The sequence below is a fragment of the Pithys albifrons genome, chromosome Z, assembly GCF_047495875.1.
Source record: "Pithys albifrons albifrons isolate INPA30051 chromosome Z, PitAlb_v1, whole genome shotgun sequence".
Taxonomy (NCBI): Eukaryota; Metazoa; Chordata; class Aves; order Passeriformes; family Thamnophilidae; genus Pithys; species Pithys albifrons.
Window position 1 is genome coordinate 56,349,302 of NC_092497.1, and position 23,848 is coordinate 56,373,149.

General features: G+C 43.1%; 1 protein-coding gene across 6 annotated transcripts in view; it reads left to right on the forward strand.

Annotated features, from left to right (window-relative positions):
- The first annotated feature begins 1,522 nt into the window (after nucleotides 1–1,522).
- LOC139684771 (FSD1-like protein) overlaps nucleotides 1,523–23,848 on the forward strand; it is a 28,247-nt gene continuing 5,921 nt past the window's right edge. For 3 of the 6 annotated variants that reach the window (XM_071581027.1, XM_071581031.1, XM_071581028.1), the window contains exons 1-10: nucleotides 1,523–1,668; nucleotides 6,607–6,702; nucleotides 7,432–7,563; nucleotides 8,134–8,235; nucleotides 10,772–10,794; nucleotides 14,016–14,137; nucleotides 17,541–17,750; nucleotides 18,062–18,160; nucleotides 19,869–19,995; nucleotides 20,958–20,990. In XM_071581027.1, the coding sequence (XP_071437128.1) occupies nucleotides 1,654–1,668; nucleotides 6,607–6,702; nucleotides 7,432–7,563; nucleotides 8,134–8,235; nucleotides 10,772–10,794; nucleotides 14,016–14,137; nucleotides 17,541–17,750; nucleotides 18,062–18,160; nucleotides 19,869–19,995; nucleotides 20,958–20,990 (959 nt within the window). In that variant the 5' untranslated portion in view covers nucleotides 1,523–1,653. The remainder of the gene's footprint in view (nucleotides 1,669–6,606; nucleotides 6,703–7,431; nucleotides 7,564–8,133; nucleotides 8,236–10,771; nucleotides 10,795–14,015; nucleotides 14,138–17,540; nucleotides 17,751–18,061; nucleotides 18,161–19,868; nucleotides 19,996–20,957; nucleotides 20,991–23,848) is intronic. The other 3 variants (XM_071581029.1, XM_071581030.1, XM_071581032.1) reach the window with 1 other exon arrangement.

The window sequence follows — 23,848 nt, forward strand, 5'->3', positions numbered from 1 at the left end:
TTGTGCCGTGCTCCCAGTGAAGAATACACAGCCATGGAGAGACAGGACTCACAGAGGCAGACATGGGTTTGAAGAGGCATCTTTTGCCACCTTCACTTCACCATCGCTGCATCCCTGTGAAAAGCATCCCTGTGAAAAGCACTGCATTTTCCTACCAGTGTTCAGAGCTGCCAGAAAACCACAATGCTGCATTCCAGCCCAGCAGCTGCTTTATGGCTGCCTCTCTGCCAAACCCTATCCTCACAAAACTGCCATGCCTTTCCAGCACCACAGGGCTCAAAAAAAAGGTCTTTAAGATTGGATTAGGGACTTGTGAGATAAAGCAAAGCTGTCTCAGAGGATGTCTGACCTAATACACACATGATGGAATGATGTCCAGAGAAGGGCACCGGAGCTGGCAAAGGGTCTGGAGGGAGCTGGAGGTGTTCAGCCTGGAGGAAAGGAGGCTCAGGGGGGACCTTATCTCTCTCTCCAACTACCTGAAAGAAGGATGAAGCCAGGTGGGCATTGGGCTTTTCCCTCAGGCAACCTGTGGCTGGATGAGAGGACATGGCCCTCAAGCTGTGCCAGGGGAGGTTCAGGTTGGATATTAAGAGGAATTTTTTCACAGATGGGCTGATTAGACAGTGGAATGGGCTGCCCAGGGAGGTGGTGGAGTCACCATTCCTGGAGATGTTTAAGGAAAGACTGGGCTCAGTGCCATGGTCTGGTTGATGGAGTGGTGTTGGGTCACCAGTTGGACTTGACGATCTCAGATGTCTTTTCCAACCTGATTGATTCTGTGAATCATGGAATGGCTTGGGAGGGACCTTGAGGAGGGATGGGGTGTAACATCTGAGACTGCAGATGTTGCACTATTCCAAGGACAGAGGTACAGTCTCCCAGCTGTGTGGCATCGCCCCTGGCGAGGGCAATCCCCTGGAATGTGTAGCTGGGTGTTCCCCTGGAGTCACCCTGGAGGGGGTTTTGGGGTGTGTGTCCCTGTCCCCTCCCTGCTCTCTCCTGTTGCCCTGGGGCATGGTGGCACAGAATCATGAACTGTTAGGGTTGGAAGGGACCTCTGGAGATCATCCAGTGCAACCAGAGTCACCTGGAGCAGGTGACACAGGGACATGTCCAGATGGGTTTGGAATGTCTGCAGAAGAGGGAGACTCCACGACTCCTTTGGGCAGCTGTTCCAGTGCTCTGCCCTGCTCTATGGAAACGAGTTTTTCCTCATGTTGAGAGGAACTTTTGTGTTTCAGTTTCTGGCCACTGGTCCTTGGAGAGTCTGGCAGCATCCTCTTGGCACCCACCTTGGAGGTGCATTAATGAGACTAAGCAGGCGCCTGGCACGCCTGACACAGCCCAGGGGCGAAGGGACCAGCACGGGAAACACCTCCCAATCCCACTCCCCTCTCCTGCCATCCCATCCGGGTCCGGTCCGAGTGGGGACTGGAACCCGCGGCCCCGGGAGCGGCGGAGGTCGCGCAGGCGCGCGCACGCTCCGTGCGGGCGGGGCGGGGCCGCGGGGCCGCTCATCCCGGAGTGGGGGGAGCGGCGGGACCGGGAGCGCATCCCCGCTTCCCGCATCCCCCATCTCCGCATCCCGCATCCCCCGTCCCCGCATCCCGCACCCCGCGTCCCTTTCCCTGCCGCGCCGCTCCCGGCACCATGGACGAGGAACGCGTGAGTGGCCGCGCCGGCCCGGGCGGGGTTTTTCCAGGGAGTGTTGGGTGTTTCCCGGAGTTCGGCCTGGCTGCCTGGGGAGGGGGCGGTGCGGGAGGGCAGCGGCGCGGGGGACGAGGTGCCCCCGCCCGGGATGCTGGGGGAGTTCGGGGGATGCGCATCCAGAGGCGCGTCCCGGCTCCGCTCGCTCCCCGCCGGTGTTGCGGGAAGCAAGGAATGTCTCCCTGACTCTGGAGACATCCCGACCCCACCTGAACGCGTTCCTGTGTCACCCGCTCGAGGTGACCCTGCCTTGGCAGAGGGTTGGACTGGATGATCCCAGAGGTCCTTTCCCACCCCAAGAATTCCCGCGGTCCTGTAGCGAAGTGCGGCAGCGCTGCGGCGCCCTTTCACCCTGTGTGTCCCTGTCCTAAGGGATTACGGTGCGTACATAAGCCCATCTGTTTGCCACTGATGTAATCTGGAGGGAATTAATGCCTAAAAGCGTTTTGTAGGGTTTCTCTCCGCTGTGGCTGCTGCCTTACAATTCCCTCTTTGCCAGCCTTGCCATCGCCCCCACTCCTCGGAGAGGTCACTGAGATGTGCTTGGCCAAGGGTTGGGGCTTTCTGAAAATGATACTCCCTGCAAAAAGTTGTGACTCAACCTTTTGGCTCTCGGTGTGTCGGTGCAAAAGGGCTTCTGTTGCTGCTTCTGAGAGGACTGTGCTTTCCTCAGCTTGGAAAATGGCTTATGAGTGGGAGTAACTTGGTGCCAGGATGGCTTGAAATTTACAGGTTGGGGGTGTTTGATACTTCAGTGAAGTGTTTGTGCTCATGTGTGTGTTAAAGAAGTTGCTGCCTGAGCATTCTCACCCCGTTCCAGGAGTCGCAGTTTCTTCAAGCTCAGCCCCAGGTGAACCTCAATAGTGTCAGATTCATCAAAATAAATAATTTAGTGGAGTGGTACAGCAGCAGGTCAGCTCGAGCAGTTCTACCCTGTTGACTTTGCATCTGCCCCTCACATGGTCTTGGTCCAGGGGTGATTTTTCATCTGGGGTGCTCTGACACCTCTTTGGGTTCTTCCTCAGCGTCCACACAAGCTGTTCATTGTTCACTGTTCTCACCTTGCTGAGTTGCAGTTTCTGGTGACAGCTGTAGCCTCCTTGTCTTCTGGGTTGTGTTTCCAGTGCACCTGCTCGCTGGCAGAGCTTGGGAAACTAAAAGAGCCCCAGACTTGGGGTCAGTGTTACTTAACAACAACCAAAACATCAGGGTGTCACCAGTATTCTTCACATCCTGAAGCCAAAACCCAGCCCTGTACCAGCTGATCAAGGGGAATTACTGAGGAAATTAACCCTTTTCCAGCTGAGAACAGATCTTGGTGTGAGTGCACAGCTTGTGGCCCAGGGCTTCAGCCAATCCAGCTGCTCATCCTAAGCAAGTCAAACTAAGCAAGCATCCTGCTGAATCCCACAGTCTTGTACCTCTGTGTAACTCATTCTGCTTAAAACGTGCTTGTTTATGCTTAGCAACTGTGACCTCTGAACAGGGGCTTTGGAAGGTGAGATGTGGAGTGGCCATAAAGTGTGTTTTGGGGAGGAACTGTGTGAATTTGGGTCTTCTCCTGCTTGATGTTTGTGAGCTCAGTCTCTTTGGAGGAGGAATAAATGAGGGCTGCAGCTGCCGTGGGTGCTCTGGGTGGATGTTTCTGAATGGGGTCACGTTTGAATTTCAGTGCTGCTCGGAGGTTCTGAATACAGTAGTAAAATGCAGTGAATCTCATGTTCTACAGCACTTTCTCTAACACTGGTTAAATTTGCTCCTGTCACCTGTACTGCATGAAGTTCTTCAAACTCTGGCAGCTTCAAGGTGTTGACAAGAGCAGAAGATTAAATGAATGGGGGCTATGTAAGCATGTCCTCTTTGAAATATGATCTGGACGTGAAGGCTAAAATACCTCACAATTTTGTCTGAGTCCCGACTGCTTCAGACACTGCTGAGTGTGCAGTCAGGTCATAAGCCTTCAGTATGAGCTTGAGCAAGTTGGTAGCTTTCTTCTTAAACAGAACTGCTGCAATTGTTTAATGTATCAAAGTTTACTCTTTTATGAAGTGCCTGTGCTTTAGGAGGTGCTGTGTCATGGTAGTTACTCGCTATTCAAAGGAGAGTTTGTTTTTATCCATCTGGCAAGACTGCAAACTACCACATGTTTTAGGGCTTTCCATTCTTTATCACATCCTTCTTTCTTCTTCATCCTTTGTGCATCACACTGTTGGTTTACCAATATCATGCATTTTCTTTTTTTCCTGCAAAGTGTATTAGATTCAGAGAGTAAGATTAGGACATAGAAGGGAAGAAGAGTATGAAGCTCACTGACAGCAGCAAAAATGACTTGTGTAATAAACATGTCATAATGTTTGGATAATTCATTTGAAAGTGAACTCAGAGAGAGGTCAGAGGGGAAGCTAAAAGAACATCACTTGTAATACAATTCTGTTAAATGCTGCATGCAATAGAGTTAACTTTCTTTCAGTGCAGAAATACCAAGAAGCTTTACTGAGCTTGGTGTTGTTGAAATACTTCTATGAAGTAACTTAGAGTGTGGGCCTCAGTTGCTACTTCCATTGGTAATTCTTCCAGAACCCTTTTTGTTGCATGAAATTGTAGAGAATTTTCGGAAGTGGCCCTTAAAGGAAGAAATGGCAAGAGTGCAGTGTGTTTTTAATTTGGCATGTGTCTTGGTACATTTGGAAGAAAGTCTGTGTATTGCATATCAGTGATTAGAAAATACTGTAAGCTAGTGATGCCTAAAAGCTGCCTTTCTGTTCTGGTGGTTTGTGCATTGGTGTGTTGGAAAAATCCGGTCTGCTGCTCGTGGGTATTTTTAGTAGGCATTTAAACTCAGTCAAATATGACCAAACCTGGTTGAATTTCTTTCCAGAGAAATGGGTGGCTTGCTTAAAAAAGAACATTCTGATCACTGTGCTTGGTCAGTTGACTTTAACTTTAGGCATAGTGGAAAACTTTAACACCCATTTTCCAGCTGTTGCTGTGTGTTTGCCTGTCTGAAGGCTTTTTCAGTGATCTTCACACACAGATCTTCTCCTTTAATCGTGATGTGGCTGTGAAACCCAACGCCAATGGTCAGCACTATGTACAAGAAGACTTCTTCCCCCATGTGTTGCAACTGAGTAAGCCCTAAGAGCCTTGCTGAAAGAGGATTGTGAGTTTCCGTGTTCATCCAAATGGGCAGTTCTGCTCATGGGATCTAAGGCTTATCTCCAGGCTCTCTGGCCTGTGACAACAATTGTCTCTGGTCAGTGGGGAATGCAGAAGCAGCTGGTTGGACAATGGCAATTCATCTCCTGTTCTAATGTGCACAGAACTGTCTTTAGACGTGCTCAGTTTTCACCAGACAACAAAAAGGCTCAGTAATGAAGTGATCAAGACTTGCTGTACTCTTGTTTCTGGGAGAAACCAGGGTCTTGTTTCTGCTCTCAGAGTCCTGACTGCATCAGTGTCAGCGGGTCTGTTACCTGTGCACATAACACCATTGACACCTGTGCTAAAAGCACAAAAAATTCACTTTTGCTCTGCTTGTTCAACTCTGTGAGCAAACCAATAAATACCTCATTGCAGGTTTGTTGGAAACTGCTGGGAAGGGGTCAGAAGAAAGAGGAAGGAGCATGGCTTAGGGCTAGTGGAGAAGTTCCTTACACTGGATATTGAGGTTCACTGTGGATATTATAAATGGATATAAGATTTTTCTTGCTTTCCAGCAGACAAATGTGACCTAAATAGTACATGGTTATTAAGGAATTGCTTGTGGAAGGGACTTGTGCAACATCCCTCTGGTGGTCTGGCTGTTTTTAAAGTGTGCTTATTATTTCTTCATGCCATGATTTCCTGAATGTTGTCAACTGAGCAATTGAACCTCTGAGTCCAGCTGAGTAATAATTATTAATTATAATTTACACAGGAGTTACTAGTTTTTAAAGAGGCAAATCTGGCATTTTAGAGTTAGATTTTCTTCTGAAACTTCTTACCAACCATTCTGAAGTAAAATTACAGAAAATTCTTAGTCACTTCCTCACCTTGTCCTTTGTTTTTCCTTAACTACAGTGATATGCTTTGAGCTTTCATTGAGCAGCTTGATTTAAGTACCACACAAGGATGTGTTTTTGTCAAAGTCTTAGAATATGTGACTGGCTACTCAACAAAATTAGACTTGGCAGTCTTAGTTAATTTAAAATACATTTTGATGTGTATGTTTTGCACACTTGGTATGTGTTTTGTGAACTGAATCTGCTGCTTTTTGAACATCTGGATTAGTACATCACTGAAATGACCTTGATTCCCTTTCTCAGCTCTCAGAAAGCTTTATTCTTTGAGATCACTTTTAATTGGAATAGAGAAACTATTCACACAAATATTTTGCCACTTGTAGAACAAGTTTACAGATCGCTGTTACAGATTTATTCTGTGTATACAATAAACTGTCAGCTTGTTTATTTAACACTTCTTTAGCTTCTTTTGACACTAGGACATGCAGGTTTGAATTCTGGGTTACCTTTTGCCACCTTTAAATTTCTTTGGTGGTTCTCTCTTGTGTTGCACAAGCACTGGCTTTGTCATCTGGAGAAACTGTGTGTGCCAGAAGGTGAGGCCAGTAGGTGTTCTTGTGTAGAGCAAAACATGTGACACAGTGGAGTATCATAAACCAGGTTCTTGATTTCCCCTCAACACCTGGAGATCTTCTGTTTTGTGGAATGCTTCTTAGACGTTTGATAATACTTTCTTTTTTCTAACAAAATGCATTTCCTGATCCCATCAGAATGTGAGTTGAATTGGCCATAACTGGGATGTTTATGATGAGGTTTTGTGTCTGTTGGAATGATGATGATTTAAAAAATTACAAGGCACTTTTACAACTTCTCTCACTTGTTTTTGTATTTCTAGGAGACTCTGCAGAGGATTGTCAGTACTCTGGTGAACAAAAATGATGAAATTCACAACTTCATTGACATGCTGAACCATACAATATCAAATGTTCAGGTATATATTGTATTAAGGGTCATGGCTTGTTGCTGAGAGGTGAGGACAGTTCTGTTAGTCCCAAACGGGGTGGGGTCTAAGGAATGGGCTGTGAGAATCAAGTTCCAAGCACACCTTCATGTTGGAAGTCTAGACCATCCTGGTACTTGTGAGAGAGTTATTTCTCTTCATCTTGTCAGTAGTTGCAAATTGTTGGGCTTAAGCTGAAAGTTAGGCCCAGTTGGTAAAGCATCTACACGAGGATGAGGTGTAGGTTCTTTTAGTCTGTCAGTCAGCCATAAGTTGTTTGATGCTAAAGCTGGGACAAGTTAACTGCAGAAATGGAAATTGTCCATCAGATCTTTAAACTGGTGTCTTGAGTGCAGTTTTTAGTATGAAATTAAATCACTTTACATGGAACTGGATGACTACCTCCTTCCAGAAATCTAGGAATCCACTTGTGGGAAAGGACTGAAGGCTTTTTTTGGTGTGGAACAAAGCTGCCAGATATGCTGGTTCTCTGCAAGTTTAAGTATCCTAGAATTGAAGTGCCACAGAAGTATCATAGAATTTGAGCATCCAGTGTCCCCATGCAGAGTATGCTTGGGATGTGTCCATCATTCCTAGTGCTGTTCCCCGTGGCTAAGTTGAGGAGCAGTCCCAAGTTCTGAAGTGGTAATGTGAATTTCAGTCTAAAAGGCTGGTTTGCATTGTTTCTGGTGTAAACAGCATTTTTGATTCTCTTCTCAGGTAAACTCTTCTAATGCAATCAGTGAGCTGGATGAAGAATTTGATGGTCTGTATTCTGTGTTGCATGAGATGAAGGGGAGTATGGCCAACACTATCCAGCAAGAAGAGGCTCGTAAAATTCAAGCTCTGCAGGTAGCTGTGTAACTACATTTGCAAACTTCTGCAGCTGAGTAGAAGCGCTTTCAAACTTCCTCTCTTCCTGTTCCTCTGCTGTTCTCATTTGTCAGACAGCAACACTGATTCCCAGGATTGTCCTGTGACAGTTCTGGAGCTGGCTGGGGATAAAGTCACTGCCTTTTTGAAGGCTCCTGCCACATTAAACACTGCCATTCATAGCTGAAGTGCAGTTCTGTAAATAGACATTTCAGTGCACAAGAAAATAAAGTGTTAATTTCTTTGCTTCGGGAGTCCTGATTTTTGGGAGAAACAGGCCTTGAAGTTAAATCTGGGTTTTAAATGAGACTTCACCACCTGTCCAGCTTTTTCCCCACTGGAGTTGCAGGATGTGGCAGGTATCACTGTGCACTTGTCAAGCACAGTGAAATTCTAGTTGCTGTGCCAGAGGTAATCACCTGTATTATATAAGGTAATAAGTTGTTACAAATTCATAACAAAGCCTTGTAGTTTCTAGGACTGGTACTTGATAAACCACTTCCTTTTTAATGTGAATACATGAAATTATTCTTTCTGCTTTTGCTTCAGGATCAGCTTAGCCAGTGTAGTCACGCCCTGGAGAGTTCTGAAGAGCTTCTGGAACTTGCTGTGCAGTCACTGGACATAAAGAACCCAGCGAAACTCCTGGAGGTAGAAAACCTTGAGCAGATGGGCGTGAGGCAGATGTTGGTGTCTGTCTCCATCTGAAATACCCTTTGCATTACCCTCCAGGACACTGCAAACTTACCAGGTGTACTGACAGTAAGGATAGAGAGGCACAAAATACAGTTATTGTTCTGTTGAAGAGGCCAAGTCAAGCAGTATAGTCTTGAATTTTTATGCAATTTCTAATAAGGAGTTTTTTCTTACTCAGAGTGAGAGGGGAAGGAAAGCAATGCCTTCTCCAGGACACCTGTCATTGTTAAGCAAACTTGCACCGATGAGCCCCAACAGTGAAGTTGAAATAAATCTCTCTAGAGCCGAGTAAAGACATGGAAAATGTGTGATGGTGGGCACTCAAAGCCATGGCAAGTGACCTGTCCATTCCCAGTGCTGTTCCACGGCACTTGCAGACAGTCTCTGGATTCTGTCTGTGGGTGACAGGATGTGTTTTGCAGAACCTGCTACAAGCTGTGGATCTTTAATTTGTAGCCCTGATCTCTGTACTGTCCTGAAAGGTCTTACAAAATGGATTCAGTTCAGAACTGAGTTCAGTTTGAAACTGAATTCCTGCGTATTCTCCAAAACCTTCCAGTGCGTGTGTAGAGAAGAGCCCAGATTTGGGCCTTGCATTGTGATACCAACACAGATAATTTGTTCTTTACCACAGCAGATTTGTAAATCAGGTGATGTGTCTAACAGGAAGAATGTGCTTTTAAGTTAATGAAACAGTTCCACATATATTGCACATACTTAATACTCTAGTGCTTGCTACAATAATCCTACTGGCAGCAGTGGAATCAGCCACACCAATCCAAGGCCAAATTACTTTTTTTCTTTCTGCATTGTAAGGGGAACAAGGACACAAATCTTTCTAAAAGAGTGAGCAGGCAGGCTGTCTTACTGTGTCAGTTTTACCTTTTGGCATGTGTGTGTGCTGTCCTGCTTGCTGGGTGTCAGCTTGGATTTACTTCCCTTGAGGAGCAACAGTTCCCAAGTTGGGCATTTTTCTCAGGACTTCAGCTGGAGTTGTCCTGTCTTATCATATTGATGTGTGAAAAAATGGAGTTAGCTCTGTGCAGAGTGTGGGTTTGACTTTATTGTAGGTTATTTCATTTCAGGTATCTCTAATGCTCTTTTCCAGTCAAATAGACTAAGGAAAGCTATTTAAGTGTTTGCAGGGGGGGAAATGTCTTCAGATTTGGAGTCTGAGTCTTAAATCCAACTCAGTAAACTCTTAATGTCTAGGATATGATTACTGGTATTGCACTAACTAGCACTTTTGCATTTGGATATGGCATTGAAGGTAACGTTGTCTTGTCTATTAGGCAGGTAATTCTGTTACTCTGCTAGTAGGAATACCAAGTGTTCCTGAAGGAAGAGCTCCAGCCCTGACCCTTTTTGTTGGCACAGATTGTCTTTGGATACTCTCATGGTGTTGTGAGGTAGCTCTGTTTTATCCACAGCTGTCATATAGCCCACATCTCCTACAATAAATTTGTTTTGAGGTGAAACAAAACTACCTCTTTAGCTAAATTATTTTAAACATTTGTGGGGTTTTTTCTGCTTTGCACTTTGGGCATATACCATTGGTTTTGTTGCAGGGACAACAGGATTTTTTAATTAATTTTTTGAGTATGACTTGTAATTAGTGAAAAATTTGGAAGGTCTCCACTTTTGACTTCAAACTGGGAAGCTCCCTGAGGTTTCTTGTCTCCTCCTTGGAGGGGAAAGTAGTTCAGCTGAATGGCAACTGGATCGAGTAGCGACATTAACTCCAAGCATGGATAGCAGACATAACTAAGCCATCACTACTTCAGCAGTAACAAACACTTGGCTTTAGGTTTGTAGCTCTTCTTGGTGAAGGAAAGGGATTTTGGTCTTTCCCAATGCCAGTTAGTGTTTATCTTTGCAATGTCATCACCACTTCTGCATCTGCTTCAGGAGTATCATTTAAGTGCTGGGAGGAACTTTGTCCTGTGATTTTTTGAGTAGTGACATATGGAGAGAGTGTTTTAGGAAGTGTTGTTGGAAAAGTAAGATAACTTTCAGAGTAAAAGTTACAGCAAGTCCTGTTTTTTTTCTTGTTTACCAGAGCATGCATCCTACATGTAGCCAAACAAGCCATGTGTGGTCACATGCCACTGATAAGCACTTCACAGCTTCACAGAAAATACCATGTTGCTGACTTGGTCCTGTAGCTCTTTTAAAATGTGATGGTTTCTCTGCATCAGTTTGGTTAAAAAAGACAAAGTGACACCCAGGAAGTCAAGTAATTTGGTGTTGGTTTGGTGTGGCTCTTGGAATCAGTGTTTTGTCCCAGGTGATGTGCTGTTGCCATGCTAACCCATGCTATTAACGTGCTTAATGGGACAATTTATTGCGATGGAAATGTTGGACTCACTTTGATCTTAAAGCCTGGGCACTGCAGCAGAGATGGTTCTCAGCCTTCTTGCATGTTACTGCCATTGGTACTTGCATGGAAATACTAACTGCTTTCTCTCTCTTCTCCCTGACATGCATCAAGGCTGCCAGACAGATCAAAGATAGGTACAGTACCAAATCTATCACTTTTCTGTCTTTGAATTAATCTTTATCCTTGAAAATGCATTTATTTTGAAAGGGTCATAGTCAGCTTAAGTCAAATTCATTGACTCTTTCCTAAGTGTTAGTTCTGACAACTTTTGAGAGAGAACTCAAAACTTCTGTGGTGTTCATGTTGCAAACCAGGGCCTAGTGGACTGCGCACACCAATATGATGTTCAAGCAAATCCCAAGTTTATTCAAAAACACAGGTATATATGTGACCTCATGTGACCCTGCCCTAGGTGCGGTGGTCTGACTCCAATTGGTTGAGGCTGGAAACATGTCCTTTTAAGGTGAAAATGAAACTTGTGAGGTGGTCCTCCAGACCCACCTGAATCAGGGCTGCAACATGTTCATGTAGGGTTTTTCCTGGCTTTTCATATCTCTAAATAAAGAGATGCTTTTAATGCAGGGAAGTAGAGCTCTGCATCAGCTGCTGCTATTATTACTATATCTTTAAATATATATATCAATTATTAATAAGATTATTCTTAATACTGGTTGGCTGAAATTTAATGATGTTTCAAGCTGACTCTGCCCCTTTAAGTTGTGAGAATATCTTGTTATTTCTATGTATTTTAAAGTGCTTAAAGACTTTTGTTCTCTCATTTTCCTTCTGAATGCAAAAAGTCCTGTAGCTGTTAAAATGTTTCTGGTGGCATCACTCTATCTAATGTCAGATAGTGAAATTATTGTTTCTGGTAGCTTTTCTTTGAATTGTGTCTTCAAACAATTGTTTCAAAAGCAAAACTTGACTGTTTCCAAATAAATGTTAGGGCCATTTTTCCTTCACTTGGAAAAATGTTCACTATATTGCAAAAGTCTGACCTTCTGGTTCAGAAAACTTACTGTGATGTGCATAATATTTTGGAAGGCACCTTACAGGGTGTTTTCAGCATATATTGCTCTTATGGACCAAATGGGTTGGCTTTCAATTTACAGGTTTTTCCAGGAAGGGTCTTGGTCTTATGGACTAAATTCTCTGAGGTTCTGTGGATAATGAGTAATTGCTAGAGAAATTAATCTTTACTTTTCCAAGGGTAATGACTTATGGTCCTTAACAAATGAGAGAGATAGTGGATAGTGGCAGTGATGGGAATCTTGATACTTTTTATCTGTAATAAACATCCTCTTCTGCTTTCTTGAAATGCTGTATCACCTAATCCTTTGTGGTTCTCTAAGGCTCGTGTGTGAACAGAAGTTAAAGGGCTGTCTGGAGCTGACTGCTCCCTGGTGTTCTCCTACTGCTAATCAGAGGATTACTCCTCCTTAAGGAGAGATTTACTCTACCCATCTGGCTGAACAGTGGAATTTGCTGTGCAGCCCATGCAGAATCTCAGAACGTGAACCCTGCCATGGGAAATCAATTGGCTTGTCTTTTGTGGTACATAGTTCAGTCTTGTATCCCAAAATTGTAATACTTGTCACTCCTGACATGAATATGTCTTTCATATTAAACTTGGTATTTCCTCCCTGTTCCTCACTACCAGATTGTTTTGGTTTTCACCATTATTGGGTGTATCTGTGATTAGCACACAATCTGTCTTACATGCCAGTGAAGTATGTGGTGCCTCACAGGAACTGATATGCACTAGGTACTCCAAAGGTGCCATGCATCTGTGGGTGTCAAATAGATTCAGGTGTTTACAGCTGACTTTTGTGCTATGTATAATACTTTGTAGTTAAGTATCTTGGGGTTTTTTAAAGCAGTTGGGACCTGTGTGCTGTCTGAATCAGTGTTACTCAAATTCTCCTGTGTGGCCTCATGTCTTCAGAGTCAGAGAACTATTCTAGAGACTTGTCCTTATTTCTGGTAGTGTCGTTGGAGGACAGGAATGTCTTGGGAGCATTCAGAACAAGTACCGAGCTCAGATTTCAGACGTGGAAATGGGAGCTGTGCTTCACAGAATTACAGGATGGGTCTGGTTGGAAGGGCCCACAGTGGTCATGTGGTCCCACTCCCTGCTCTGGCAGGGTCATCCCAGAGGACGTGGCACAGGATTGTGTCCAGATGGTCCTTGAGTATCTCCAGTGAGGAAGAATCCACAGCCTTTCTGGGCAACCTGTTCGGTGCTGCTTCACCTGTGCAGGAAAAGTTCTTCCTCATGTCCAGGTGAAGTTCCTGGGCATCAGTTCCTGCCCATTCCTCTTGTCCCATTGCTGGGCCTCCTGGAGCAAAGCCTGGTCCATCCTCTGCCCTCTCCCTGCAGACACTGACAGACATAGATGGGGTCCCCTCTGTCTCTTCTTGAGGCTGAACAGTCCCAGCTCCCTCAGCCTTTCCTGGTCAGAGATGCTCCAGTCCCTTCAGCATCTCCACAGTCTCCTCTGGACCTGCTCCTCTGGACCTGGTAGAGCTCCACATCTGCCTTGAGGAACCCAGAACTGGCCACAGCACTCCAGATGTGCCTCACCAGGACTGAGCAGAGGGGCAGGATCACCTCCCTGACCTGCTGGCAATGCTTTACCTAATTCATCCCAAGATGCCACTGACCTGCTTGGTCCCCAGGGCTCACTGCTGGCTCAGGGACAACTTGTTGTCTGCCAGGACCCTCGTGCCCTTCTCCTCAGAGCTGCTTTCCAGCAGCAAATCCCCAGTCTGTGTTAGTGGCTGGGGTTATTTCTTCCTGGGTGCAGGACCCTCAACTTGCCTCTTTTGAGGTTCAGAAGGTTGTGTCTTGTAAAACAGGTTTTACACTTGAATGTTCCAGTCTGCAGCTTAAACATTTCTTCCATCTCCTGATAAAATCAGGCATAGATATGCAGTCAGCGTAGTCAGCTTGTTCACTGCTGTTTAGAAATGCCTAAAACATGATCCTGGGTCTGAAATGCTTTCCATTTTTCAGACTTACTGATTTTATGTCAAGTGCTACGAATTTTGTTTTGCCTCTTATCCAAGTTTTTTCAGTAGCAAACAGTTTTAACCTCTTCTCTAGTTATCTCCAGTATTTATTTGCCAAATAATATGGAACAACTGATAGCTTGCACTATTATTGTGAGACAGTCACATTATCAAAACTTTTATTTTTGAGTGTGCTAAATGGTAAAGTTTTCTGTTAGAGGAATGTTCTGCTCTTTGATCAGTAGTTTGAGGTTAATGATAATAGATTTATCTGATTGCTGTTTTGGAAAATGGCTTAAACAACGTGAAATGCATTTTGCTAATGCTGCTTTCTTGACTTCAGTGTCACAGTGGCTTCAGCGTTCCGCCTCTCCCTGAAACCCAAAGTCAGTGACAGTATGGCTCATTTGATGGTGGACTTTGCTCTGGAAAAGCGCATGCTCCAGGCTGTGAAGTTTTTGCCAGGTAAAAACTGCGTGCAGTGGGTTTAATTTGTTATTCCATGAGCAACTTGCTATGTTAAAAACAACCAGACAGAAGAAACCCACCCCTCTTGCAGCCTCATTGTCACAGCACCTCAACTCGTTCTTACTCATTGAATGTTAAATGGAATGGCTTGAGGATAAGAGAGTTTTCTGGTTTTATTGTGTTAATTTTTAGATAAGACAGCGTTTCAGAAGGGAGAATGAGTCTTCCAGACCATGTTTTTTCTGTGTTGTCAGTTCTCTGTACTTTGTGCATTTACCTGAAGTTTCTTTTGATGCTGAGTGGCACTCCAAAGTGCTGCTCCTCTGCAGTACTGTTAGGGATGGAAATGCAGACTAATATGTCACTTAAAAGAGTGGTGAAATGGTCTGACATGTAGGAGAGAGAGAGTCTAGTAATGCAGTGGTGTTACTGTAATACAGAATTTATATTGATACATCTATTCCTGTTTGCCTTAGGTGCATTAGGCCAGTATATATCTTGAATTTCTTTTTCTTCATATTGCTTTGCTATTTAGAACACTTTGCCCTTGACTGTTCCCAAGAATATATTGACAGGAATCCTGCTGGCAGGGATGCAGATTGTTCCATCTCTAGGTTACTAATCCAAAGCTGTTAAGGCCTTGGCAGCATCAGTTTGCATTTCTGCCTGGCATGTTGCAGATGCAGTGTGTGGCAGCAGGTGTGGGAACTGCCCAGTGTTATTCCTGGAGGTCAGTTCCCAGTTTCCAGGCAGAAATTCCCCTCCTAGCCTTAGACAGTTCCCAGTTTCCAGGCAGAAATTCCCCTCCTAGCCTTAGACAGTTCCCAGTTTCCAGGCAGAAATTCCCCTCCTAGCCTTAGACAGTTCCCAGTTTCCAGGCAGAAATTCCCCTCCTAGCCTTAGACTCTGGATGTCAGTCATTGCCGTGCATTTCACAGCTAAGGGAGCAGGGCAGGTAAGCTGATGGCAGTGCACCTGTCTAGCAGCAAGTGTGAACAAAGGCTGTGTCTACGTAGAGGTATGACCCTTCTTAGACATGCATTTTCCTTGTCAAATACATAGGAATTAAAATTGTTTGGACTTTTCATTTTTTTTTAAACAGGAAAATTGACTGTCTCAGTATTAATCTTGTTTTTTCTGCTGTAGTGCCAAGCTTTTCAAATTACTCAGACATCAAAATGTTGCAGACAAATTTGCACTGAGCATTGCCAGGCCCTCACACATCAGGAGATAATAATGTCCTAGTGCAGGAGGGTGAAAATGGGTTTGGTGGTGTGGTAATTTGAACACTGTGTACCACAATTGTGCTGAAGGCTTGGTCACCTGTTAGACTCTTTATCTGATATCTTAAGACAAAAATAATTGGGGTAAGTGGCTGAACTTGAAGCCACTGAATTACTTGTCCTAAATTTTGCTTTTTCCTGTTAAGGGAATTTCTTGAATGAATTTGAAATTATTGCTGGATGACTTTGAAATTTGATGTCAAGTGCATGTCATTAACACCTGAGCCTGTGTTGTAGTTTAACCCCAGCAGACAGGCCCAGCACCCCACAGCTGCTGCTCACTCTCCCTGTGGTGGGCTGGGGAAGAGAATGAGAAGGGTGAAAGGCAGAAAAGTTGTGGGTTGAGATAAACACAGATGAAAAGGTAAAGCAAAAGTTCTCTGTGCTGGTGAATTTATCCCAGTCATGGGGACTCAGGAGGACAAGATGCCATCCCTCTGAACATCCCTCCCACCTTCCCCCCTTCTCCCCCCTATTTTATGTGCTGGGTATGGATCATTTGGTCAGGAATATCCCTTGGGTCAGCTGGGGTCAGCTCTCCTGGCTGTGTTCCCTCAGCTCCCTCACTGACAGGGCGATGTGAGAAGCAGAAGAGAACTTGATGCAGCTCTAAATAACTAAAACCCTGTGTTATCAAAACTGTTTTCATCACAAAGCCAAAGCATAGCCCTGCACAAGCCTCTGGGAAGAAATGTGACTGTCCCAGCCAGAACCAGTGCAGCCTTGAGTATTTTTTGCTTTAAGTCTCCTCTGTGCTGCTTAGTTCTGAAGCATTTGTAAAGCTGTCACAGCAGTCTCAGTGCAATTGCTGCTTGGCTTGAGCTGCAGGGATGTGAGGGTAAAAGGGTGTCTTTGGTAGTGCTGGGTTAAAATACCGAATAGATCATGAAGAGAAGGTGTGAAGGGAGTGTTCCCAAAGCAAATTAGGCTTTCTGCTTCTAGTGGACCTGCTATAGCTCTAGGAGGTGTTTTTTGTATCTAGGTGGTAAAATTACATCTCTAAATGTCTCAGCCGTAAATAATGTAAAGCTGATTGTCATCAGTCATTGTGAAGGGGAACCATGGCTGCCAATCTATTCAAGAAAGAGTTATGCAGAAAACTGCATAAAGGCAAACATGGAATTAGGTCTTGGTCACTGGGACCTCTGCAGAACAGCACAATTAAGGGCTCCAGTGGATTGAAAGGAGATGATTTTTGATAAAAAAGAGAAATCTGCAGGTCTGTCAGTTCCACAGCTGCATCAGTATTACACTTTTTGGATGTTCCTGCTTGATACATTGACTTGCAGGCCACTTTTATGTCTATTTCAGGCTTTTGTCAGTGCTGAAACAAAGGAAAAGATTTTGGCAGATTTTTTCTCCAAAAATGCAAACAGAAACTCTTTGGCACTCCTCCAGCAAAAGTCTCCCTTGAATGTGCTTTAGACACTAGAAATAGTATATAAATACCTTCTCTTGCAAATGGTTGTCCACAGACTTGAGTCCCCCTTGATTCCCTGGAAATAGACTTGTGTTGTATATAAACAAAATTTCAGTCTTTAGTAGATCTTTGGAATTGTTTCCTCTTCTTTCAAGACAAAGGGTGAAAAGGAAGGAAAACTCTGTAACTGTGGAGTGGTTAGTGGGAAATACTACCCTGTCTGTAGTGCTAAGCAGTGATTTATAGCAAATATAAGTGATGCTGTGTGGGGGCTGCAGCTGTGCTTACCTTCCAAAGACTCAGAAACAGAAGTTTGTTTCTTAATGTTCTCCCTCCGTGGTGTTTATTTTAAATGTAGGTTCACAGCTGTATGCCCACTCTACACAGGAATTCCTTCTTGCTGCTTCCATAAGGGAATGAGCCCAACTTAAAAATAAAGCAAACATCTGGAAGACTTGATGCAAATACTCCCTCTCGAGCTAATGGGTACTTCTCATTTTGTAAAAAGCATGTTAGGTGGAAAAAGTGGGTAATAAGCCTTGTCTTTGATCATGCTTTGCTAATGAAAAAGATCCTCTAAAAAAAGGAGTGTTACTAGGCCAGGGATAACTTCTGAATTCTGTAAATCCAAGGAGAATAAAGTCACTTTCAGTCCATTCTCCTCTTTCAGCTGGTCTGTGTGTTTGTGTTTCTGCAGTCCCTAAAGCTCCAGAGATAGATGTAGCAGCGTGTCTGGTTGCTGATAACTGCATAACAGTGTCGTGGAGGATGCCTGAAGAAGACAGCAGAATTGATCATTTTGTGCTGGAGTACCGGAAAACCAACTTTGGTGGGCTCCCTCGACTAAAAGGGGAACAGCATTGGGAACTGATCGACTACATTAAAGCTACTCAATACACGTTATCAGGTAAAGGTGTTTCAAACTTCCAACCCAAGAATATCAGTAGAACTCTTTATGCTTGGAAGTTCTGCAAAATGCCCCTTTTTCTACATGTATTGAAGTTTCCATTATCTTTGTACAGTAATAGCTCCATCCTTTATTTTGACTTTGAGGCTCTGTAAAAAATCATGTGTTAATTAAAGTTCAAGCTGATATTTAAGTGTGGAGGTTTTTGCAGATTGGGGTAAATGCAAGTCAGCTGCATGTAATAGGTCTTAATCCTGTCAAAATTGTCAGTAATCAATATAATTTAATGTTTCTAAATGTTCACTTTTTAGGTCTGAAGTTTGATACAAAATTTGTGAACCTTAGAGTACAAGCTTGCAACAAAGCTGTGGCAGGGGAATACTCCGATCCTGTGACTCTGGAAACCAAAGGTAAAATTGAAAAGTTAACATTATCTGGAGTGAAAACCCTGTACTTAAACTCTTCTGCCTTCTTTATGAACCTGCATGTTGAATCTGCTTCTGCACAAGCACTGCTGAAACACATCCTAAGTGGAAAGGAAAACAACCATTTCTGTGGAGGATTAAGAAACTTGTTGGCACAAAGCTGTCCTTAGAGCATTCAGACTCTGGAAAATGGGATAATGATTTTCTCCAGCACAGCTTGGCATGGGTTGCTTTGAACTGTGGATGGACAGGACCATGTGCTGCTACATCATGCCAGCACACAGCAAGGGAAAGATGGATGTTGTGGCTGAAGGACTCTTGGGGCATCTAAGCAGGAGGTGTAGTTATCTGGTTATTAGTGACAGATGCAGCTTCCTGCAACTAGAAGGTGCTGGAAAGTATTTTGGTTTGGGATTTTTTAATTATTTTCTTAGCTGTAGATTCTAATCACTGTCAATATTTAAAAAATAAGCAACTTGATATTGCTAAAGGTTTGTAGTCATTGTGTCAGAAATCTGTTGATCTGAGGACTGCTAAGGATGGCTTCCTAAAGAAACTAGCAGAAAAAATTCTTAGAATGGATGTTTTGTGACAGAACACAAGTGCTTACTATGAAGGTGGAGACAGTGATGATCCCAAAGCTTGAGTTGTAGCCAGGTCTGTGGTGTAAAGGCCATAATGAGTGGTATCAACTATAAAAATTTGTATTTAAATTCTTTTGCATATGGAAGAACAATGAACAAAGCTCTATGCAATATGAGCTGATGGCCATTCTGGGAACTCTCCTAAAATTATTTTAATGCTCTTAAGCAACAATCATTGTGAGACATAGTATGTATTTAATGGTCACTTACATTCCTCACTCCAGTACCAGAAAAATAATTCTGATTTTGATTGTTTGGGCAGTTACCACACTTCCCATATTATTTTCATTATTTCTCAGTGAACATGTAATTCACTTTATTTATTAATCCACCCACAGAAAATCAATTGCCTCATCCATATTACCTGACTGTTCTTTATATCTGTGTACTGTTGAACTCTAAACTCTTAAAAATCCCAAGTATCCTTTCTTTCAGAATCAGACTGTAATATCCCATGGTATTAGGAGACTTACAGAACAGTCTGTAAATATCTTTAGGTAATTTAGCCTGTTGAATTAGGTTTGTTTTCTTGCATAAGGGGCTTGGCTTCAACAAATCCTGAGTCTCTTCCTGCTCCATGAATCCTCTGCTGTTCTTGTGTCTGGAGCTGACTTCACAGTTCAGCACTGGCTGCCTGGATGTGCTGAGTATTCCCCAACTTTGAAATCCATAGGAATCGTAAGCACCCTGTTGGAGAATCAGTGCTGCAGAGTGTGGAAAATAAGCCTTCCTTTCCAAGTAATTCATGGTAGTAAGAATCTAGAGTGGGCTGTAAGCAGCAGCAAGCACTAGCTGAATTTACTTGCTGACTCTGAACCATTTCAAACATGGGAATACTTCCTTTGTAGCCCAGGTACTGAGAGTAGGTTGATGGGCTTTAAAGGGCTCCTTGCCTTGATTACAAGTGTCAGACTGAAAAGCTGATTTTTCTATTCCATCTAATAAAGCTCTGCTGCAGTTTTGCTAATGTTTCTGTCATTTTCTGTGAATAGCCACAGTTGGGAGGGAGAATTACACCATTTCACTGTTTTCTGTTTTGTCTGGACCAGCATTTGTGTTCAGTTTGGACAGCACTTCATCTCATCTGAACTTGAAAGTTGAAGACACCTATGTTGAATGGGATCCTACTGGAGGCAAAGGCCAAGAGAAAATAAAAGGGAAGGAAAACAAGAACAGGTGAGAACTCTCTTTTGCAAATGTCTGGGATACTTCATCTGGCAATTAAAGCACTTGAGGAGAGTGGGACATGAGAGAAATTTTCATTCAGAAATTGGTCACCAGAAGAAATGTTAATTTTATTTTCCTTCTCCTGTCACACAGATGTGGAGGCTAGAATTGTCATAATAGTTCAATAATATTTATTTATTTTAAAAACACACTTGCTAGTATATCATTCAAGGTTCTAAAATAACTTGTAGGTGTGGTCGATTGACCTTGGCCAGCTACCAGGTGCCCACCCACCTGCTCTGTTGCTTCTCCTCCTCAGCTGGACAGCAAATAGGATGACAAGTTTGTGGATTGCAGATTCCTCCAGGTCATGTCCACCCTGAAGTATTTGATGTTAACTCAAACCCTCATTGGTGAGGGAAAGGTACCAGGAATCAAAACAGATAGGAAAAGATACTGGAGAATGAAACATAACTCCTGTGGAAGTGGCAGCCCTAAACATACTGTTTTCACCTAAGAAAAGTTAAGTAACTTCAGCAGAGTTCTTGGTAGGTTGTTAGTTGTGTGCTGTTCTGGATCACTGAATAAATACTGTTGGAAGGACATTATTAGGTCAGTCTGCTCTGGCTGAGCCTTGAATATATCCAAGGATGAAGGAGGTGTGGATGAAGAATGTGTTAACTTGCTGGCCCTCCATTCCAGGCCACGGTCATGGGAGGGAAGGAATATCCTGATCCCTGACTGGAATTTCCAGGGGTGCCTCTCAGTGTGCACCCCTCTGAGGAAGGCCTGGCTTGATCTCTCTGTTCCTGTTACATCACTAATGACAGCAATTTGCTCTTGTCTTCCTCAGGTTGAGCAAACCCAGTTGTCTTTCTGGGCCCCAGTCCCTTAATTGGCTTTTAAAAAATGGGGATAGTTCACTGTAGTAATAGAACAGTTCCTTAATGCCTATTTGTTTCTGTCGACAGTGGCCAGAACCCTCTGCTGAAGAGCAATAGAAGGTGATAATATCCCTCTTATTCCTAGGACGTAGCACCTAGTTTTGTTGGGAATTTCTGCTACTTTCCTTTGCTTGATGCCATGAGAAACAAATCTAATAGCCTTTATCAGTAACAGTGCACATATGCTTTTAGAAATTATTTTGAAGTTTAATTTGGATTCATAGAGATTATTAAACATTTTTCAGTGACTGGAAGAGAGTCTTTCTGGCAGGATGCATCCTTGTGTGTAGGAAACCTGATTTGCAATGGTTGGAAGAGCATTTTGTATTTTAATGTTGATACAAAGATCACTGTTATTGACAGACATACTGATGCTTACTTAACCTGCTGGCACAGGATGTCTCATTACATTTTTAAAATGTGGTACAGATCTTCTTTCTGAGAACTTTAAAGTATTTTGGTTCCTATTTTTGACTCTGAAAACCTCTTTGCATCTGAACTTGTTCTGTAGCTGTCACTGGACAGCAGAGTAAGAAGTAAGTGCTTTTACATCCTGAAAAAGGGTGAAATTTAACCTGATGTGTCAAAGGCTTCATGGCAATTCTAATTGCAGAATCAGTTGTTCAAATGAGAGAGTGTCTTTTTTGAGATGTGAAAGATTTTAGGTAAAATTTTCTCCTATTCCTGGAGTTGTGGTTTTAAGTGCAAACTCTTTTTCATTAGTTTTCTAATAGTCCTTTTTGAGAAATTACTCTCCCATGTTTGCTCTCTTTTTCTTTTTTGCTGGTTTAAGAGTTGTGGGGACCAAAGACATGCCCAGGATCCCAATTTCTTGTAGGTTTTACTCCCTTGTATTGATCTCTCTTTGGCTTGAGATCAGCAGGAGGGAAAAGTTTGTGCAGGCAAAACAATCTCTTGAAGTTGTGCAGTGTCAGTAGTTCCACTCCACAAATCCATCAACTTCTGCTAAACTAAGTTCTAAAAATGTCTTGGAGATGTTCCTACTTGCCCAAGTCTGGGAATCTTGTACCTTGGCCTCTCTCTAGTTGAGAGTAAAGAGCTTCCCTAATTCTTGCTGCTGCTTTGGTAGAAGGTCCCATGTTGAACTTTAAATCTCAACCACCCTTTTCTAGCAGGAGATTTAGATGAGCTCTATTCTTGTAGGAGGCTTCTGTTGCCTGTTGAGACCATCTGCAGGGGAAATTTGGAGCTGGCTCCATAGTAGATGGGGAAAAAATTGTACTGTAATTGTTCTAAACAAAAAATTTGCAGTTTGTAGGGAGTGGGAAAACACAATGGCAACCAAGTGCTTAATTACCTGTGACTTACTAGACTAGAAAAAAGGCTCTGGATGATTTCAGATGTCCCTCCCTTGACCTTTCTTCTCCAGAAGAGAATACACGTTGCTTGGAATACACCTTCTGTGCTGAAGTGGATGAGGAGACAGGGACTGACTGCAGTCCTGTAGGCAGCAATCCTAACCACGAGACAGAGTATCAGGCCACTGAATAGTGGGAGAAATGTGTCAGTGACTGGGTGATGAAGACTCTGCTGTACTGGAAAAAGGGCACCAAACTGACTTTCTGCTGTAAAATTTCCTGCCTTTTCCTGCTGGAAGGGAAATTAAGCACTGTGAGGAAAAATTAAAAAAAAAAAGCCTGAAAAACTGGTTTTTTTGAAGCTTTTATGTCAAATATTTAATGTAATTTTCTCAACTCTTAAAGGCTATTAGATTTTGAGAGGACAAAGCACACGCAATGGCCATTTACAGACTTGTGAAAAAGAAGTGATGTTGAGAACCTTTTAATGCTTTCCTAACCTTGAGAAATTACCAGCAAAGCACCTGCATTTTTTTCTCATGGTGATTCTCTAAATGGCCACATTGCTTTCTGCATAACTCATTTATACTGGATCTAATAAAAAACTTTCAGCAGCATTTGTTGGACGTGTGAGTGGATGATGTCTGATGCACATGGAGCAGGATGCAATCTGCAAAGAGGGATGGTTCCCCCTGAAATGATGCTTTAATTCTTGCCTTTGCTTTTTGCTTTTTTTTCATGCTATCACTTGTTAACTTTTTATTTGGTAAGTAAACTGCAGCATCCTCCATGTCTACAACATTGAAAAGCACTTGATGTGGTGCCCCTGCACTACAGACACTTACCCCCTTCATGTAATTCTTTTGTGTGCAGTTTGGAAGCAGAGCTGTCTTGTTATCAGTGTTGTCAAATTTATGTGCTATATGGTGATGAACAATCTTCATCAGTGACTTCTTGTAGAATTCTGTAACTGGAATGAAAATCAGTGATGAACTAGAGTTTAGCATTCTTATGTATGGCACCTCAGGATCACTCATGTTTTGATTCCCATGTGACCTTATTTTAATGATGGTATCAGGGAAAAGGGGCATTTTCTAACCCTTTCTGAAGTGGTATTTGAGAATAAATCCAGAGAACTTCGTGTTGAATGAAGTAAAAAGGAACCAAGCTGAACTCCACTGCATTAGTGGACATTAGAGTAGAAAAGAGCTTTACCGAATTGTAGCGGAAGGAGAAGTTGGACAGAAAACTATTTGGTGTGTGGTAACTCTTCTAAGGTGAATGTCTGATAGACTGCAGAGGATGAGAAATGCAAATGACTTCTCAAGTGTATTTCAGAGACCAATTTTGTACTTATTTCGGGGATTTTCATCAATGCCATTAAACTGCATAGCTGTTTCTGAGAAGTTAAAATTCTTTGCTACTGACTGCCTTTAAAATAGTAATCAGATGTGATTCTCTGGCTCCTGGGGAATACTGCCCGTAGCCTTCACTTGGTTTAATTATTAAATTGCTGGGAATTATTTTTGAGGGCCTAACCAGGTTAAAAAGAAAAGTTTGAAAGCCTCATTAGGTTAAAATTACTCTTTTATACAACTG